At 48.4% G+C, this 21,189-nt stretch overlaps 1 protein-coding gene across 9 annotated transcripts in view; it reads right to left on the bottom strand.

Annotated features, from left to right (window-relative positions):
• Window positions 1-288: 288 nt before the first annotated feature.
• The window catches only part of LOC116938567 (natural resistance-associated macrophage protein 2-like), a 45,285-nt gene continuing 24,384 nt past the window's right edge, over window positions 289-21,189 (bottom strand). For all 9 annotated transcript variants that reach the window (XM_076059198.1, XM_076059236.1, XM_076059207.1 and 6 more), the window contains 10 exons: window positions 20,334-20,401; window positions 19,651-19,806; window positions 19,187-19,345; window positions 18,675-18,761; window positions 17,223-17,342; window positions 16,633-16,782; window positions 16,034-16,107; window positions 15,404-15,557; window positions 13,656-13,709; window positions 289-6,864 (listed from right to left, as the gene is read on the bottom strand). In XM_076059198.1, the coding sequence (XP_075915313.1) occupies window positions 6,706-6,864; window positions 13,656-13,709; window positions 15,404-15,557; window positions 16,034-16,107; window positions 16,633-16,782; window positions 17,223-17,342; window positions 18,675-18,761; window positions 19,187-19,345; window positions 19,651-19,806; window positions 20,334-20,401 (1,181 nt within the window). In that variant the 3' untranslated portion in view covers window positions 289-6,705. The remainder of the gene's footprint in view (window positions 6,865-13,655; window positions 13,710-15,403; window positions 15,558-16,033; window positions 16,108-16,632; window positions 16,783-17,222; window positions 17,343-18,674; window positions 18,762-19,186; window positions 19,346-19,650; window positions 19,807-20,333; window positions 20,402-21,189) is intronic.

The raw sequence follows: 21,189 nt of genomic DNA, 5'->3' as shown, positions 1-21,189 counted from the left end.
ATTGTTTTTTTGTTGAAAGCTTGGTGCCAATTTATAAGATCTTGGAGCATTCAGACACTGGGAAATGCAGCATTAGTTTTTGTTGGTGCATATAAAGTTATGTAAAAATTGGACCCCACCTATCAATCTACTGCTAAGCCGTATTGAAGGGTTTTGTAGCAATACTTCACCCTGGTGAAAGAGTTTTACGTACATAGGGTATGTTTGTATAGCCACAAGGCAGCGTTATTAACTTGAAATGGTATTGTAACATTTACCTTCAAATACAAAAATCACAGTACACTGCAATCTGGTTCCCAAATGGTATTTATTCAGAAAAATGAAAGGTGTTATTTTAATATATACACATTAAATAACTACACTTTGTTTGTCCTTTATTGAATGTTGGACATTGCCAAAGCAAATAAAACCTCCACTATACAATCCACACGCAGTCTGTCTTGTGCCCTTAGAACTCGAGTCCCACAGTGGCACAATGAGCTCGTCTCCCTCGACAATTTTTATTTGGGTGTCTGGGGGTTCTTAAATGAATATACGGCTCTATGCCAATCCACTGTTGGCTGAAGACATCTTCTCCATGCCGGGGCAGTCGTGGGAGCTGTTTTGAACCATACTTTAGTGCAGATTTGCGAAGGCAGGGAAGCCTGGGCCAGTACAGATCACTTCCCACGGATATTAGCCGTGACTGGGAACCGAACTGAGGTTGCTGGGTTTGTGCTGTCCAAACCGCTTAACCATCACTCCCCCCTGGGCTCTTAGCTGGTCCTAAAAGTCAACCTCATCTTCACCGAGTTGAGAGTATACATTTTTAAATGACAGGCTTACACCAACAGTCTTGGCACATCCATTTATTAAAGGAGACAACACTTTGGCCACAATGCACGTATGTAGGTGGAACGGGACCTTCACTGCCAGGCTGTGGTATGTGCTGACCACCACATTTAAACGTAACATTTTTCTTTGGACATAACTTTCAGCATTAAGGCCACCCTCTTATTTGTGTGCACGCAGTGACGTGAAATGCGTTTAACTCTGACCAAGAAAGACACACGCATCTCAATTGTCACCAGCACCGTGCACCAGCAAAGTGGCGATTCCAGGATTGAATAATAAGTTGGGGGTGAGACTACTTTATAGGAGTGGGGGGCACCCAAATCCACAGTGTAAAACGCCACCAGTGGAATGAGTGTGAGCAGCCGTTGGAAGTCACGTCTCAACTATAACTGCTGTGGGATCTTCAAAAGGAAAGATGATGGCGAGGTCTCTTAGCATGAATGACATCCATGATGACCTCTAACTTGACCCCAAGGAGCTGCCTCATTGGGGGGGGGAAGAAAAGTACAGGGGGAATTTCTCTTAATTATGGGAGAATGAGCACCCCCAGGTAAACGCATCATAGAATTGCCACTTGCCGGCCAAACTAAAAGAAACGTCAAGTCATCGATTGAGATGTCTTTGGCATCCATTTGAAGACCTGACCCAGTGGTTTCACGCACCACCAGTTTGGCAATTTAAACGTACCCACCGTTTACAGGCACTTGTGCGTGTATGTCACAAAAACCGTAACGAATGTGACTCAACGTGACATGTACGCAAAGTCAAAAACACCGACCTTGTGTTGAAAGTGATTTTATGCAGATCATTTCTCCACTAAGCGTCTAACATTGTGCATAGAGCATGCACTTATTATTTAATTCTTAAATACATTTTGATTTCTACTGGCATAAATATAATTATAAATTAATACATTAACAGGATACCAATCAGATGTTCGGCAAGGGACGTTTGTTGTACAAGCCTTATCCGGACGAGGGGTGGGGGTATAAACATTTTTTTTTATTTTACCAGGAAAGGCCCACTGAGCTATATAGCTTTTTTTTGGAAGCGACCTGGCCACAAATGATAGGTCAAGAAAGTGACTTGTGGAAATTTATAGCAGCCATATACTCCAAACGCATGTTTCTAAACGTGGAGGGAAAAACCGGAGGACCTGGAGAAAAATCCACGTGACCATGGGGAGAGACATGCAAACTCCAAATATGCAAGTGTCAGGGTTGGGATGGACCCCATTAACCTCCTGTATAGCAGGCGAGGCAGATAATATCTCGCCACCGCGGGCCCCCTATTAAGGACAGGCCTCCTGTTGATTTCTCAGAAACTTGTAATTAAATCGATATAAAATTGTAACGATTCACCACTGAGAATCATGTCACGCGAATTGTCAGATCCTCCTCCAGCACAACAGCAGACCACATACGATTCCGAGAACTTCCGAGGCCATTCGATTGTCTGGTGTCCGGTGCACTGCTCCATCCACCAGATAGCCCAGATCTGGTACCACATTCTCATCTGTCCAGCTCTTTGAAGGATGGCCTACATAGGTCGACATTTCAAAAAATGTCACTGCTATACCGGATGCTGTTTATTATTTATTACATAGAACCGAATACTCATTTGAATGCCGTCGATTCTGGTCCTGCTTCCAAGTTGGCCGAAGTGCACAGCTTGGTGACCATGATGAATCAGCCAAGTGTTTCATGACGTTCCCATGATTATGGAAGATTTTGTATCAGTTTAATATAAATAAGAAAATATAGGTTGTGTTGTTTTTGGGACGTCCATATATTATAAACCTAAGCTAAAAAAAAACATGCGTTGTAACTGGCATTGGCCAAACATCCCTCTGCCGAAACATTATGCAAATTCACCTCCCGGCTAGGTACGGTGCGAAAAAAGTTCAACATATATACGTAGCATCATCGCCCCCTACTGTGATAAACTTAGTACGACCCTCCTGAAAAAGTGTCATGAGACTGACTCAGTGAGGCTTCCCTGGGTAAACAAGCATACATACATCTCATCGTCACTGCGCAAGACAGGGCACCCTCCCGAGGGACAGGTGGAAGCTTCTCAATTTCGACCCCCTGACCCCGTCTCAAAGCAAACGTCGACAGGGCAGCAGTCGCAGGTACAAGGTGCATGCGGCACGCGGTCCCCTTTAAGGCGATTCTGAGCGCGTTACACCAGTGACGTCAGAAACCTGGAGAGAGATCATGCCTGGAAAGTAATAACATTTAACATTGTGTAGATACTTGATTTGAAGCTTTCGTGACTGCAGGAATTACTCTTTGGTTCCTTCGGTAAAGTCACGTAGAAATAAAATAGAATACGTTTCGATTTCAACACAAGCAATCGTCATCAGGTGTTAATGCAAGCTTGGAGAGAGACACATATACAGAGAGACAAACACAGACACGGAGAGAGACATAAACAGAGACAAACAGAGAGTGTCTATGTGTCTCTCCTCTATGTATGTCTCTCTGTGTATGTCTCTCTCCGTGTCTGTGTTTGTCTCTCTGTATATGTGTCTCTCTCCGAGCTTGCATTCCCACCTGATGGCGGTTGCTTGTGTTGCAATCAAAACGTCGTATTCTATTATTTATTTTATTTCTACATGACTTTACCGAAAGAACCAACGAGTAATTGTGTAGATAATGTATCTGTGAACATAAAAAAGAGTAATACTTGATGTTTATTTGTTACTCAATATATTAACGGGGGAAATGTTTTTCGCATATTAATTCAAAACCGTTAACTCTACAAACTTCAGAGATGCTAAGCTACCAAAGTGTAAAGTGCGATCTCATACGATAAGTCAATCTTTCTGCCATAAAATCTGGTGAACACCACCAACGGTGGGTAGCTAGGGCCAACAGGGCTTAGTCAGCCCCCCTTAAACCATACTTATTTCCCAGCTTGCAAACACAGCCCCCACAGTAAAACCTCTTGAAGCCAGACGAGGCGAAAGAGCACAAAGGTCACAACCACGAGCGGAGCATGCAGTCCGCCGACACAACTGGTGAACCCCGGACCCTTGGGCTTGCCGGTCTACCACGTGCTCTGCCAGTGGGAACCTTGCACTCTCATATTTTTGGATATTCATTTTATAAAAAAAATTATATATTCATAGAATTAAAAAAAATGTATTTCATTAAAATATTTATATACATATTTTAGACCCCCCCCCCTCCCACCACACTTACAATGATGTTCACACGCCACCGAATTCCAGGTCGGGAAATTTATCCCATTGACAATTTGGCAAGGAATAAATGCGCCCAAGCTGTTTTTGCCGTCACCGATGTTACGCGTCGTGGAACCGCGTTATAAAAAGAGATTCCACGGAACCCAACCACGACGCCCCACGACAACGCAAGCCTGAACACGTCCGTTCTGAAGGAAGCCGACAGCCCCTGGGCCGGAAATTTTCGCCCAGATGGGGCCATCTTGGTGCAAAGTTTGATGAAAATCACCCCTCACCCCCCCCCCCCCCTTGCCAAAGGAGGATCTTGCTGGAAACCACTTCGCACGAGCACAAATCTCACATCACATTAAAATGATGGTCTCTTTCTGCAGACAATACACACCTGGCTCAAAGAGACGCCTGCTAAAACGCATCTCTGGATCAATGCACGCCTCTGCCAAAACTTCCAAAACCTCAGACAATGCACAGCTTCCAAAGGCATGTACCTTCCAAACACAACGACGCTGTTAAACTGGTAACACACACCAAGCAGCACGTACACATGTCCAATACTCACACGAAAGGATGCTTACTTATGTAGAACTCTTTTATCAATTAGTGTTGGCACTCGTGTTGATCATAATAATAATCTGCCTATCAAAGACAAAGATCCCCGTATCGCCTTAACAGACGTAAGGTGTTGTTAGCAAGCACCGATGAAGGCCGGTACGCCACACGAGGGGGTGGGTGGCCAGCACCACGCCCGGCCGCCTTTGTCTCCCTAGTGGCGATATTTACACACTGCACCAGGTACTTATTTGAGGCTGACTCAACCTAGGGGAGTCCCAGGACCAGTTCAGATAATCGTCACTCGCGGTGGCTATGAGCGGGAATCAAACTCAGGTCGCCGGGTTCGGAGCGCAGCACGATAACCTCGACACTACCGCTCCCCTCTACATCTACCTATCACGTGCGCATATATACACACACCCACCCATGTTGCCCACCAGGTCCTGCCCACGGCTTCAGGTGCGACCAAAACACGCTCTCCGATCGGCGGATCACGGCACTTCGCGTCTCGGTGCAGCCACATGGCGCAAGCGGCTCTGCCGCACTCGCACCTAAACAACAATGGTACTGCCCCCCCCCCCCCCTCCTATAAAAGACAAAGATCCCCGGTACAGCCTTAGCAGACTGTTGGGGCAAGTGCTGTTAGCGAGCACCTGTGAAAGAGGGCACGGCGCACAACCCACCAACTTAACCCTCCAAAGTTTAAGTAGCTATTACTTAATGTTTTTCGTATACGATAAATGCGTGGTAGCAAAGGAGGGGACACGTCTCAGAGGACGTCCGCATGGGAGGCTTGTGCGAAGGAGCTCGATGGGTCGATGGATCGCGTGACAGCGACGGTTTCTGAAAGACATTACCCAGCAGTGGATCGATGATTTCCAAAGAGGATTATGGTGATATGCATTGTTGACGTTGGTACGCTCAGTCTGGGCAGCACAGTGATCAGAGCGCTCGACTCACAAACAGAAAAGTCGCAAGGTAAAAGCTGAGTCAAGAGTCAACTGGGCTCACCATCCTTCCCGGAGTTTATAAAAATGAGTCCTTCTTAAAGGAGGGAACTCACTGAGAAAACCCTTGACAGAGGGACCCCAACGGACAGGCAAAGACAAATGGTAACTAATGGACATTGGGGAAAAAGGAAGCGGCGGTCAACCCTTTGGCCACATAACAGACGGAGAAGCACATGTGGAATGCTCATGTTTGGGGCTTAACTTCTCACAGAATATTTTCTGGGTTGCTGACCTGGTAAGACTCTGTTGAAATTAAGCCCCGATTACCGTTCCTGGCTGCAAAGAATCGTGGAGCCAGGACCGCAGGTCGCCCCACAGGTCGAGTGCGCACACCAGCAAACACCCTCCGATTGTGCTTCAAGAACCTTAAAAAAGTTTTAGTTACGATTTAAAAAAACACGCCCACACGAGAGCACGCTACATGAAGCGAGGTGGGCGCTCGAGAGTTCTGAACGGTCGACAGCTCGGCCACCTCGACGCATCCCACGACGGCACTGCGTCTCCCGTCGATTAGGGCCGGGGTGGAGAACATACGGCCCCATTCGCCAAATGCAGCCCGCGACTCCAATGCATACGACTTGCGGCCACATGAAGCCTGCCGCTTAACAACGGCCCGAAAATGATATTTATCCATCCCTGCGATCATTCTTGGCCACACTAATTGAGTACTTGAGGGTACTATTTTCAACCTGCCAAACAGCACGTTACTAATTTTTGGGCGATCGAGTCACGTGCTGTCTATCAAATAGTTAAAGTCACACTGTCAATGCAATAGTCCGATAACTAATTGCGTGGCCCTTCAAAGGTATTTCAATGTACTCTTCGGCTCTCAGGAAGGAAAAGGTTCCCCACCCCTTTGCTTAGCACCAGGTAATAACGGCCTCCACCAGCAACAAGCGAGCACTCGGACCACGCAACGGCCATGGCGGTGCCATGTGCACGAGCCGTCGCCGCCACAGCCAGAAAAGCAGCAGGAGGATGAGAGCGCCGGCGGTGGTGGCGGTGGTGGCGGTGGTGGCGGCGCCAGTCCGAACGGCTTTCTTCTAGGTCGCCGTCCTGCAGCGCAGTTGGAATTGCCCTCCCGAGGTGTTGGCGTTCCGACTAATGCTCCGGGTGGTCAACAAGAGAGCGCCTGTCCTCCTCCAGGCCATCATCCTGTAGAAGCCGGCTGTCGTCAGGTTGCCGCTCGTCCTGGGTAGGCCACTCGTCCGCGCTGCGATCGTCCATCAGCAGAGCCTCCATGGCACTGTAGCGACGCAGCTGTGGACAACGCACATGGAGATCGTCAGCACAGCCGCACTGCAATATTTGCTCATCTACTTAAAATTTCACTTGTATTAGATTCTCAAGCGCATGGGTAGTTAGTCTTAGTGAGCGACTACCCGCCCCACTTCCGCACCGCATTATGGTGTTTGTTTTGCATGGGTAGAAGTGTATATATCCGTAAAATTTTATTTTATTTGGCATGTTGAGGGCCAGGGGCCTCTGACACTGAAAAAAAATGTTGGGAGATGGTTATCTCCAATGGATTGCCCTGAGCCAGTGGAGGAAATTCCACATTCCTATGGCCGTCTTCCCATGTAATTTATCTTGGTAAATATCTTACTATATTTACGAAAACACACACAGTAGCACACACAAAAAAATTAAGTACATAACTTGCTAAAGTAAAACGTAGCGGCGAATCATGCTGCAAAAGCCCAAAAAATGTTTTGATAATGCGATTCCAACAGCCTTTTTGAGTATATTTTGGGGTGCAATGATCCGGCGATCAATACCGATACCTAAATCTGCGACACGTGCAAATCGATGTTTTCGGACCGGTCCACGTTGCAAGCAATGGGTTCACCTGACCCTCCAGTCACGACATTCGGCCACAATCAACACACCATAAAAAAATTAAGATCGTCGATTCAAAATCGTGACCCTAAATCGAAACATTCATTGATATTGTGTTGAAAAATGAATATACAAGCCATGTATCTCTGCTTCAGTAAAATCAACATCTTCTCAAAATATTTGGACGTCCCCTGGGTATAGCATTAAGTGCTCTAAGGATTGGATTCAAGCGTTGTTGGCGAACGTTCAAATTCATGCAATTTATTGCAGAACTGCAAACAATGTCTCCATCTTTTCGATTTAAAGCTTTCGTGACTGCAAGGATTCATCTTCTTTGGTTCTTTCGGTAAAGTCACGTAGAATGAGAATAAAATAATAAATTGATAAAATAAAATAACACAATATTCTCACGACGTTTCGGCCCCAACACAAGCGCTGTCCTCCAGACAGTCTCGTCCCTTCACCTGATGAAGGCCGCTTGTGTTGGGGCTGAAACGTCATGAGAATATTATTGTTATTTTATTTTATCAATTTATTATTTTATTCTCATTCTACGTGACTTTACCGAAAGAAAATGTCTCCATCATCACGAATAGTAGGGAGAATTGCCAAGGAAATGTCGATGAACCTTGGCCATTAGTTCAAGATGTGACTCCAGCTTAATGTGCCGATGGTGAGATTAATAAAATTCATCAAGTCGCTCACTATTTATCAAGTGTCGATCAATCGTCTTAAGTGGCCTCCACAGGGCGCAAATTGGATAAATGACCCATCAACGACTAGAGCGTCTCAAGCAGCCATCTCAAGGGTTGACTTGAAACGGTCCAAAGAACTCGTTGCATTCCTCGTTATATAATTAAAGTGCCTTATAACGGGGTGGTGGGGTTGACGGGGGTGGGGTGGGCAAGGAAGAATTCGGGCATCACTTGCGACTTATGTTAGCCATGGATGGGAATTGAACTCATAAGCAAGGATCAATGACAAATAGTGGCGTTTTTAAAATTCATGATTGCACGGGACTGCCAATGCAATCCTTTAATTTTGTCGATAATAGCAGGCAGCACACCGTCATATCTCTGTATGGCACTGCAGCGGGGGGGGGGGGGGAATTTTTATTTTGAGCGTGGACCCACGTGATCTGGCTCAGTGGTGAGATCACTGAACCTCTGACTTGTCAAGCCTCAAGAATGCTCACATCAACAAGACAAAGGGCCAAGATGCTGAGCTATTGGTGCATTGTTTAACAAAAAATAATCTCGCTTCAACAGCCTACTCACAGAAAACACAAAAGCACGACGTGTAATTGTAACTGACCGCACGTTTTGATTTCAGGTGCATTAATTTACTAAAAGTCAGGTGCTGTACGAGCGGATTGCTGGGGTGACGAAGCAAGTGCTGTGATCAAACGGTCTCTCTCGCATGCACGTACACACGTGACTGTGCTCTCTCGTGATCTCCAGTCCTTGGGACCCTCCATCGCCCAGATTTCCTCATTGTTGGCTGGCCTCCGCCATTTACAGCAAAAATTTGTTGATGTGAGAATTAAGCACCTGATGCAAACACTGCTCGTCTGCTCGTTGGTATGGTATACACCCGGTTTCAGCCGAGTATGTCCGAGTCGGCGATTCGGAATGTTTCTGCATCCGGCACATCACATCCATTATACCTCTCTCAATGGATGCGGCTATTCTCGTGCCGCGAATGACTCCCAAATGCTCAATAACAGTATATAACAACAGAAGGCCGTGGAGGGGTCCTTCAGAACTAAGTCAGCAACCACTGCTGCTGATGTATTACAAGCAGAGGACTAAATTAATGATCGAAGGAATCATATCGCTACTCAGCCAGTGACAAAAAAAAATGCGTGATCCGTAGCGATGCTGCACAAGCGGTGAACGTGGCAGCGCACAGCGATGATGCCACGACAAAAGAGACAGTGAGGCCTTACCGCGGGGAAGTCCTCTCCAGACCTGCCAGGGCAATTATAACGACAGAGGACTGGAAGAGGTTAGTGGACACAATGAGGTTAAACCTGTTCGCTCAGAGATCTTACAGCTGGATTGGCCACATGCCGTAGAGCAAGTGCACCGATCCCGAGCGGGTTAAGCGATGCCAACCCACCTCTTCTAAACTGCTTGCGCGCCAGTGTTACCAAACCGTTCACAAAAGAAACACTTTCTAAATGGGTTGTTGCCCGCCAATTCCTCGTGAGCGTGGACCGGGCTCTTCTCGTGGACGCGCGGTGGCTCGAGGTGCCGTCTGCTGCCGCTCTGCTCGGTTAAGATGTTTTCTTGTTCATGTTTTTTTGTTTGTTGCGGTTGCACCCGATTCAAGAGCCGAATGGCTCACAGGGCTATACCAAATAAATGAAACTGAACATCGCTTGACCATGAACACCTTCACTCGAATTCCACAGAACGTGGTCTCAAGTGTTGGAGGTAACAAAGCCCTTCTCGGAAATGCACTATCACCCAAGCTGTGGTTTCTGATTTGAACCTAATGGCGGGATCCCAGGGTCCCATAACCCGCGGCTCTCGCATAAACTGTGTTGCGACGTCATTTTATATGTCTGTTGAAGGCGAACGATACGGCAATCTATTCCTCTCGACGAGCTCTACACGATGCGCTAATCAAAATTTTGTTTATGACTACGGCAATTTTGGCAACAACCCGGGTGCTTGGTGAAGAACTGGAGGATTGATTTCTGGTGGGTGGTGGCGTTTATGTGCGCGGTGGGACGGAGTCGCCAAAAATAAACTAATTACGATTTTGACTTCCATTTATTCGGGACCCCGGGGTCCCGCCATAAGGTTAATTTATTATTATGATCCCAGAGTGCGACATACTTTTTTTGGTACTAAAATCGTTCACAGGTTTTTGTTTTCATATGAAACATTTTTTTACATTCAAAGGTTGGAAGCTTGAAGGTTTGGGGAACAACAGGCTGGTTTGGTGGTGTTGCCATGGCAGGTAAGCAGCTGCATGCTGGGAGAAAATTTCCCAAGCAGGCTTGCGATGCCCTCTCGATGTATATTGTTAGGGAACAATAGCAAAGTTTATGCTGTCTATGCCAAGAGGTAGAACGTATTTGCAAGCATCATTTGGTTGCGGCCGATGACTCAAACGCATTCTCCACAGCAAGCTCAAGAAAATTGATCAGCTCCAATCTGTGCACATTCACAACAACCTGTAGCCATGAACGAGTGTAAGAGCCACCAGTGCAAGTCACGAGTGGAAGTGCATGCACTCAGATGTCAACTCAATATCCAGCAGTGACATCTGAAAAAATATATATTCTGATACTAATACACACACAATTAGGTGGTGCAGCACTGCCCTGCGACTCCATCGAGCCGAATTTTATTCCCATCCACGGCAGTATCAAGTGATTCTCGAACGGGTTCCACGTTTCTTTGTACATTTCCCTTTGCAAACTGGCATTCAAGATCAAGACGGCACCGTGGGTCAAAGCGTTAATGCCACAAATCCACATTAAGCATAAAATATGGTCACAAATGATCCCCACGAATGTCACGACTTGGGGAGGCCTTCATCCACAAGTGTATTGACAGAGAATCGTAAAAATATACAATCCAGTATTGACGATAAAATAATTAATTCATCCAGAAAACATTCACCGAGTCACCAGACCCCCTTTTAAGGAGTATCCAACACTGAGTGCCCATGGAAAACACACGCGTGAGCGTAAAATACACAAAGGTTCTTAACAATCGGTTAGGAACCAATGTGCTGGACTGCTATCTCATCTATGGGCAATCTTGCAGAGCAGCAGGCATGGGAAATTCACACATCCGTGTGATCCACCAACGCTTGCCTCCAAATCACCACACCAAAGACGTAATTCCAATCAGTTGTTGCGTTTTTACCGTCTATCATTGAGAAACAAAACCATAAAAAATCTAAAAGACAAACTGTTTTTTTTTCGGGGATCCCATTTTTATTTCAGATATAAAAAAATGCTCTCCCTGAAACAATTGTTAGTGTAGCGCTCAACTCCCCACTGCTAGTAGAGAGTGACTGCATGTGCGAAACAGTATTTGGTTCTAAAAATCAGGCGTAGTGCAAGAACAAAAGACAGCGCAACTCCCTGCCACGAAGCATTTCTAGAGACAAGGTCCTTGTAAAGTGAGACATCAGTGTAAACACTGCACAGACCAAGGCAGAGACACTTTAGGATTAACCGTTAATGTGCCTCTTTTTGAGGCCGGATCGCTGATACTGCATTGTTAAAAGCAAGGGATCGTTGATTTGCAAAAAGGACTGAGTAATAATGAGAACAAAAATTCAGAAATGCTACAGATAGTGAAAAAAACCTTCGCAACGGCAACGAGCCTCCACAAAAGGCCCCCACGCGCACAATAATAACACTCTACAACAACACAGGCAGTGCCGTGCACTGTATTGTCAATACACTGATTGCACTTAACACGGCACAAAAACACTGATCACACGGAGCACAGTAGGCAACGCACTGGTTGCCACTAGGCACACGGTCTGGCAACACGCAGCACCAGCAGCCACTGTCACCGTCGCTCACGCACTCAACCATGTACCAGGGCGACAGCAGCAGCAGCAACAACACTCGTGTAGAATGCGCAGTGGGAATAGAACCACCGAAACGAATACATAAAGAAAGAAAAATCCTCAGCATAGCCACCCTTTAACAATCTTTACAATTTAAGAAACAAGAAAACGGTGAGTGTTCGTGCCATTGTGAAAGGCTGCAAGCAATTGAGTTAACACGCCACCGTACCTCACTAAGGATCTATCCGTACTCTTTAACTATTGTTTTTTTTTGCCAAATTGGCAGCGGAAGGAATGCACGGGCGGTGACCTCACCGCACCGACACCTTCATGGGTGCGTGCGGCTGAGTGGCCTGAGAGAGACCGCATTAAACGTTACGTCGGACGATGGAATAACCAACGAGCGAGTTGCCGAACCAATTCTGAAAATGATGAGATGCTCATCAGACAGAAGACTTGAGACTTGAGTGAAGGCTAGAAACAAGAGTTGCAGCTTGCATAAAGGGTGATTTCTAGATGGAAAAAGGAGCGATTGTGACCATAGGATCAGTCCTCCCATAATGTGTTGCATGTCAGGAAACATCACCAGACCACCAACTCAAAAGCATCAACATTATTCTGGCCAGGTTATTGCGAGTGGCTAGCCGGTGGAAAGACAGCCCTGAAATGTTGTGAATGAACACGTCAATGTGTCCCACTGCTCAAGTGAGCAACGTGGTGGGTCGTACTCATCTACACTGGCGGCCCCCCTATGCCTGTGGTTGAAATTCCACATTTGTATAATGGGGGCCAGTTTATCCATCTGACTATTATATTACCACATAGTGGGTACTGATTTTATGGACCCTGAGCGGAGATGATAATATAAGATTATGGGCTAAGTTGATAGCATCCTTTTTTTTAATTTATACATTTCATATAAGGATGTCACTCAATAAAACAGTTCTTATCTTATAGCTACAAACCTAGGCCATGTGACCTGGGCTGTCCCACACATGTGCAAAGCTTGAGTAACAAGGAGAAAAACAGACTTTGAAGTTGAACTCAAACATTGGGAGTAACATTGCAATAATGTCTTTGAAGTGGCATAATGAAGTACTTGACCCAAAATGTTTTTTTTTCCTTATCAACAAAGATTAAATCCTATGTTGCACAGCCAGAGACAGATGACCTATGTATTTAGCTATACGACGAGAGCCGTTCGGGTTTTTCTTGGAATGAACCTTCCTTTAACCAAAATGGAAACACTCACTGAGCAGTTACATCCGTATTGTGGTCCTGAAGGGACTATTACAATCACGCCAAGCATCGGGGCAGCGTTTAAAAACACTACATTTCTTCCTCAGCAAAACCCGCACCGTTGCAACAGTACCACACCGCTTGCCGTTTGTTTTTTAACGGTCCATCCTGGCAGAGTCCATACGAACTCTCCGCTGGTGAGACCGGTGCGCGCATGCCGTGTGGTGGGTCGGCGGGGAAGAGAGGGGTTGTGGGAGGCGGGTGGGAGAAGAGAAGAAACGGGGTTGCTGGGGAGTGGGCAGGTGAGGGGGTGGGGGGGTGACGACACGAGGCCGTCACAATTTGCATTCGGGAGCGAGAGGCCCGTCTCCCGAACGATCGTCCGCCACGAGCACGCCCTGGCGCGAGAAATCCCCGTGTCGGCTTACCGCGGCACAGCCACCGCATGGCTGCACGCCGAGCACCAGCAGGCACTGCCACACCTGCACCCACGCACGGACGGGCAGATGGAGAGGACAGGTGGGGGGGGATGCGGGCCGTGGAACAAAGACGGGAACGGGAAACAAGATAAACACAACACGCACGCATATACACACACACACACACGCGCGCACACGTGCACACGTGTCAGCGGAGACAGTAAACTGTCACTCATTTCCCGGACGAAGCAGAAAGAGTGGGAAATGCTGAATTTACTTCAGGGCAGTTCCACAAATTGTTTAGTCCAAGTCAACATTTAAATATAATTCTAATAACATACAAGACATCTGTCTGAGAGGCATTACTCATAGGTACAGGTATATCCCTTGCAATTGCTTGCCCATGCCAGAGCTGTGTTAGGGCTTCCACTAGAGGGGCATGATAAAAGGTATTTGCCCTACTCTCTTCCAGTCTTAAATCATAGTTTTAGAAAACATGGCTCATTTATGGAACACGAAACTGGACGCACCAACATCCCGGCGCGGAAGATTAAGTCTGTTTGCCAGAGTACGTCCAACACCACGGTGATTTACGAGCACTTCCCCCCCGTCCCCCCCCCCCCCAATAAAAGAAAGTTGGACAAATGATGATTTGCATCTGAATCACAGTTACTAGTTGCTTGATGCGCTAGGATCAGGTAAAAAGCCACTTCACGACGAAACGAACCATTGCCCACATCTTTAAAGCGTCTGAAAGGTGGAACAGCTGCCCAATTTGGAGGTTTCTGAACGGACGGCCAAGTACAATGGGAGGCTCAGACAGGGGGATAAACGCTTTGAGTAAGCACGTTTATCTTCCAAAAATCACCCGTCCTCTTTAACCCCCCCGCCCCCCCCCAACAGAGCAGCTTCCCATATTTTGCAACAGCAAGGACGAGTGAGAGGGCTCACAGTAAAGGTTCATGTCTGGGGCAAGAATAAGGGTTAAGGATAGGGCAATGACTGGTGGTTATAGTAAGATTACTGGTTTATGGTAATAGTATGTGACTAAGGGTATAGAGAGCAAGTATTCACATCAGATTTTGTGGTAAGGATGAGAGAGTTTTCAGGAAAGGTTCATAGACATTAAGAGTTAATGACATGCCATCCACAACTAGGATTTTTAGGTACAGTGAGAATGCATGGTTATGGAAGTGACCAGGATTATAGCAAATGTTGATGTCAGTCTAATTTTAGGAGAAAGTTAATGTGTGGGGTTAGAATGAGGGTTAACTACAGGGCATAGGCCATCGTTTGTTATAGGGAAGCATTCATAAGCTTACCAACAGGATTTATAAGGGTTAATGTGGGGTTAGAATTGAGTTAAAGACAAACAAAGAACATTGCAGGGGCTTAAAGAGACAGTGATGGTGACGAGAGTAAGGGTTGGATCCCAGGTTGATATTGATGCACTGCGCCATTGCAAAGCCACACTCCGTGGATTAGCGGGTTCGCGGGCGGGCTACACGAGCGGGCTAACGAGTGGGCTCACAGGCAGGATAACAGGCGGGATAATGGGCGTTATAGCGGGTAGATTAGCGGGCTGGATAGCGGACTGGTTCATGAGCGATCTAGTGGGTGGGCTAATGAGCGAGCTAGCAGGCAGAATAGCGGGCGGGATAACAGGCGGGTTAGCAGGCAGGCGAGCGGGCTGGATAGCGGGCGGGTGAGCGGGTAGGATAGCGGCCGGTCAAGCGGGCGGGCGTTCGTGCACGCACCAGGTAGGCGATGAAGGCGATGTAAAGGGCGGCGATGATGGAGGCGACGACGTAGAGTGCCACGTGGCCCAGGGCGCTGACGTACACCACCACGAAGTAGAGGTTGATGGAGCACACGAGAAGCACCACTATGCCGCCGCCCACCTTCCAGAACCTGCGCGACAACGCGCGGGCGGCACCGCAGTGATCGGTGGCAGCGGGTTAGTGGGGAAGGCAGCCGATACAGCCGTGAAGGCCGGCGACACACGAAGGCGATTTTACGATTTGAAAACAGCTGCCACTGGCATTGAGGCGTAAAACTACTCGTCCCTGTCACAATTCGACGAACTATCACGATTTGATGCGATGGTTAATTTTCTATTGTTAACATGGTGTTGATTTATAAGGCACCTCTCGTGACTGTAAAGGTTGCATCAACAGTCTTCATTTGCACCTTATCTATATATAAACTGCTACAAATCTTTCCGACCCACCCTTCTAGAAAGAGTACTGTTCATAATAAATAGACCGCAAAAATTCCCAAATCTCACAAAGAATATTTTTTGTTTCCCTCTATCGCGATTTCCAAAAAAGGCAGGAGGGCAAAGAGGATGACACGCTGGGGTTGGTGATGATGCGGAGGTCACTCACATATTATTGGTGAACTCCTCCATGAGGCTCTTGGAGCTGGTGAATGTCAGGATGGGGACGAGGGCGAAAGGCAGCTGCGGGGGAAGAGAGGACACGTTCACAACACGAAGACATCGATAGCCAGTGACAGCGCACACTGGCAGCCCTGGCAAGAATTCATGGCGACAGAGTGAGCGGAAGAGAAGAGCCTTTTGAAATGTTCACCCAGGAAAGGACTCGCTTAAGCATTCACCCTCCTTCCGTCTTCTTTTCAGGGAGGTCCTCCTTTAAATAGTTCTTGAATTCCTCATCCGAGCAGCGTTTTTGTTGCTTATAGAGTTGGAAGCGTCCAGAGAAACCCACACTTGTCATAAAACAATCTTAGTAAACACAAGCTGAGGAAGCTGTGCATCAATGCGGTTGCAAGGCTTTTTGTGGACAGCGAGTAAAACACAGTGGAATGGAGGTAAGCGAGAGTGAGGGATGCGAGAGAGGCAAGGGGTAAAGCAGGTGGAGAGCGAGATGGGAGAGAGACAGGCAGTGGAGACAAGTAGTGGAGAGGTGGAAAAAGATGAATGGGAAAGAGAGGCAGGGATAGATACAGAGGGAGGAGGTGGCACCTGCAGGCTCTGCAGCACGTTGAGGAAGTCGTTCATGCCCGTCAGGTGTTGCACGTCTTGGAAGATGGCGACGAGCAGTGTGGGGAAAATGGCGATGGATCGCGTCACCAGCGTGCGCCGGAACCGCGACCACTGGAGGTCGAGGAACCCCTATGGGAGGCACCATGTGCACACGGTCACTGTTGGGGCTGTTCGTGAGCACATATTGAACCCAGTACGATGCACGAGGGGCTGCGGTGGCAAACACCATGCCCGACCAATCTCCCCAATACTCGTGTTACGACATCTGCACCACGTACTCACTTAAGGCGGAGTCAACCTAATGCTTGCCAAGAGAACCCGTTTAGGTGTCACTCGCCACCGACGTGAGATGTGACGCACGGGTGCAGTGGGGCACATTGCGGCGAGACGCAGCGCTCTGCGGTGGGATGCAGTGACCCCGAACCCCCGTAACAAACTGCCCAGAGCAGACGCTGCGCCCCGTGGTGGTGCAGCGCAACAGCGGCACAGTGCGGCGAGATGGCAATGCAGCGTGATGTGGTGAGATGCAGCGGTGCCGAACGGTGCGATTTCGTCCCCCCCAGCCGCACCTCCATGACGAACTGCCCGGAGTAGGTGCCAGTCATGGTGGAGCTCTGACCGGCCGCCAGGATTCCCACAGCCCAGATGTAGAGCGCCGCGGGGCCGAAGTAACAGCCCAGCACGATGCCCTGCTCGGCCGGGGAGGGACGGCACCGGCACGAGAGGAGTGGGCGCATGAGCAGAGGCTCGCGAGACACCTAAACGTAACAGGGACTAACAGAACGAGGACCTTAATTTGTCCGTCTCCCATTTGGTCTGTCTGTCAGAGCACCGACTTGACGAGGTTTCGTCATGCAGAGGCAAGTTTCAGGCTCCTTCTGCCCAGAAAGAACCAGGGACCTATGGTATTGCTTATGAACTTTGTAAGAGTTATGACCTTTGACCTCGCTCAAGGGTCGGCAACTTGCGGCTCCAGAGCTGCATGCAGCTGTTTAAGGACTGCTTAGTGACGCTATTTGTTAAAAACCACCGTCTTGTATTCATGTGCTCTTTAGATATCGAGTTTTTTTTATCGAATTCGAACAAAAATGGGTCATCTTGTTATTTTATTTGCCGACCTTTGACCTAGCTCCAAACGCCCGGAGCTAAAAACATTTACCATGGATATCTTTAGGTAGTGTCAAGAAACTCTGTTCCTGATCTTGTAACTATCTGAGATGAGAGTTGAGAATAGTTTTGGAGAATGAAGAAAAATAAAGAGTAACATTTGGGGGAAACAAAAATGCTGTTTCTTTAGGGGGGGGAGGGGCGGGGGGTGGAATTTAACCATGAAAGTTTAAAAACATTCTTCTGGTTTTATCTCATTAGCTGATGCATAAGACATCGCTGCATACTGCATGCTGGTAAGATGCTGAACTAACACCGTTTACTCTGTAACCACAACCAAAACTGGTGTGCGGTTAACTCAGGTTTCAAAACTGAAAGTGTGCATTTGGTAAAAAAAATGTTTTGCTTTCTAGATGGAAACCTGCTTTGAACAGCAACATCCTGAGTTGATGAAAATGAGCAGAACAGCTGCTTACGAGTAGCATGACAGTGAACAGGCTAAACATTTAAAACACAAATATAAATGCCGATCCAAACGTGAATCAATTCCTCTGTTTAACATCCAGGTGAACGTGGTGCCCTCCAGTGGTCAGAAGTGTCACACCCATGCAAAATTGAATTATACAACACGTATGTATGTTTCGCACCGTACGTAGCCAACCGTGCAAATCGGTGGTGCGGGAAAAGGACAACAAACTAACACATCGATTCCCTTAAACAACGCCTATGGCTTCGCCACGGTGCCATCACCCTATAGGGCTGAATGATGACGTCACCGCGCTTAAAGTTAAAAATGCGCGTGCAGCGCTAGTTGTGTTAATAGCACCGCACGGCAACGGCTGGCGGACGGGGAATTCACGCCGTCGATGGATCCAGGTGGCCGGGATGCGGCAGCATGACGGGTGGAGCCTCACCCCCTTGTAGATGTCCACTTGCAGCGTGTTCGAGTCGTTGCTGAACATGTCCGCGTGGGGGCTGTGGTGATCCAAGCACACCGTGCGCTGAATGGGGGCGGGAGAGACAACCGCTCAATTGACAACGGCTTTGAGAGCAATGACACAGGGGCCCTTGTGACGGACGAGACGGCTTGTGCGGAGCCGCCAACCGCATGGGGGGGCAGCATGGAAGTTACGCCTTTAGTCCCCGAAATGTTTAGACACAAGGGTAAAAATAGAAGTTAAAGGTGCAGCCCTGCAATTGCTTATTCATGTCACTGCTAGCAAAAGGGGTCTCCGCTAGAGGGGACTTTAGTCGAGAGCCCCGCCAGATGGTATTTCGCCAACTTTTCACGCTGACTACATGTGGAATGCAACTCACCACCGCCACCCCCTCTACATACCAACCACCACCCACCCAGCAACATCGCCACCACCCAGCCAGCAGCAGCAGCACCACCACTACCACCAACCGTCCCAGCTGTGCTCACCACGTCGTTGTTGGTTTTCCCGAAGAAGGCCTCGGCAAACACGGACACCACGAACACGTTGATGAGGAAGGACACGAAGAGGGCGACGGAGGCCTCGATGAAGTAGTACATGTTGGCGTCACGCACCTCCTGACGCTTGGAGCGATCGATGGCTCGCGACTGCACACCCAGGGGATTGCGTACGGGCACATGGAACGACACATACGTAGGTGTGGGGGGGGACATAAGAGGATGTGAATGGAGATACGGGAATACACAGAGGCACATGGGGACGCAAAGGGAGACAGAAACGCATGGGGATATACTGAGATACAAGCGGAGCCACTGGTTGAAACGGGGAAACATGCAGGCAGATAGACAGACATGTACACACGGGTACATAATGACACAGAGATATATTTGACGGCAGAGGGATGCACAAGGCATGGGGCACACAAGCGTGCTGCCAGTGGGGGCGCTCACACCTTGACAAGGGCCGAGTGCAGGTAGATGTTATGTGGCATGATGACAGCACCCACGATGCCCACTGCCTGCTCGAGCTGTGGGGTGCCACAGCCCTCGCAGTACGGGAAGAACATCCCCTTGAGCAGCTCGCGCTGGTCCGGGGCCACCATCACGTACTGGGGGAAGAGGTGGGGGGGGGAGGGGGTCAGCACAAAAAGTTATTTACATTGTTACGTGGTTAAACAGACCCTTGGCTGTGTGTATCACGTACATAAGAACTGATATGACTGGAATCGTTCGAAACAAGTTTCCAAATCACTAATGGCATGCACCACGTCATCATCGTAACCAACGATCTGTCTACTGCTGCACAATGGCCTATTGCACCTCTGACTAGCACGGTTGGCTGCGTGCGGTGCGAAATAAGTTCTACATACAAACGTACATACTGGCGCTGTCACTATCTTTCACGGTCTCGCGACGCAACTATCCACGTGTCCCCTGCACACGAGCTGAATGTCCACCACTGGCTCCGAGTGACCAATGGGAGCTGGACGCCGCCCTCGCGCTCACTTGCGCAGGGGAGACATTTCGATTGGCAGTGCTCCCGGACAAGCAGAGCACAGAGCCAAGTGCAGTACCGCGCAGTGGTTCACGCACCGGCCCACGAGCCGCACCGGCCCACGAACGGCGAGGCACCCACCTGATACCCAAACGTGATGGCCATGGTGGTGATGAGCACGGCGAAAAACGCTTCCAGCTTCCGCAGTCCTGGGGAGGAGAGGATGAGCCCGCGGTGAAGCAATGACAAAGAGGCGCAACTTGATGAGCATGCAGGGCATGCAGGCGGGCGGAAGGGCAGGCAATAGTGTGTGGGTGTAACTGAGGTTTGTAGAAATAAAGGTGGAACCCTGAAAGTGCTTTGTTCACGCCACTGCTGCCAGAAGAGCTTCCACTCAAGGGAGCTCTAGGAAAATGCTATTTTGAAAGTATTTTTTGGCCGATACTTCCACATTGGCCAGAGTACCCACACTTAACCCCCACCGCACGCGAAATGCCCATCGACTAAAGGTGGTGGGGCCTTTTCTACTGCTGTGTGAACCAGGCCGGGAGAGATTTAAAATGCTGGCACCATTGTTTCGACTGCCGCACTGAGAGTTGATACGGACGCCCTCTGGATTGCTAGTCCAGTGTGCTATTACGCCACAGCAGCATCCGGTGAGGTTGGTAATAGCCTATCCTTCAAATAACTTGAGTGGATATACGAACCCTCAAACAGAACGCGGTGTTTTTTGGGGGGGGCCCCAAAAATTCAAATTTTTAAACCACACTCCCATAGCTCAACAATTGAACAGCGTGAAAAGCAATGTGGCCTTGTCAAAAGCTGCGTTTCTACCCTGCGCAGAAAACGTCACGTGCCAGGCAAAACCCGTTTCGTATTGCATTGCACATTTAACCGCTGTAGCATCGGTTCGTCTGTTCCAATGGTGGCTCGCGATTCCCGGTGGTTTCAGCTTGCACATTGCCTTCGTATGGTTAAGAAAAGAGACAAAGCGGGG

Source organism: Petromyzon marinus, chromosome 4, assembly GCF_048934315.1.
Source record: "Petromyzon marinus isolate PM22_M1 ecotype Great Lakes invasive population chromosome 4, UKy_Petmar_22M1.pri1.0, whole genome shotgun sequence".
NCBI classification, from domain to species: Eukaryota; Metazoa; Chordata; class Hyperoartia; order Petromyzontiformes; family Petromyzontidae; genus Petromyzon; species Petromyzon marinus.
Note: the sequence above shows the minus strand (reverse complement) of the source record. Positions and strands in the feature narration are given on the sequence as shown.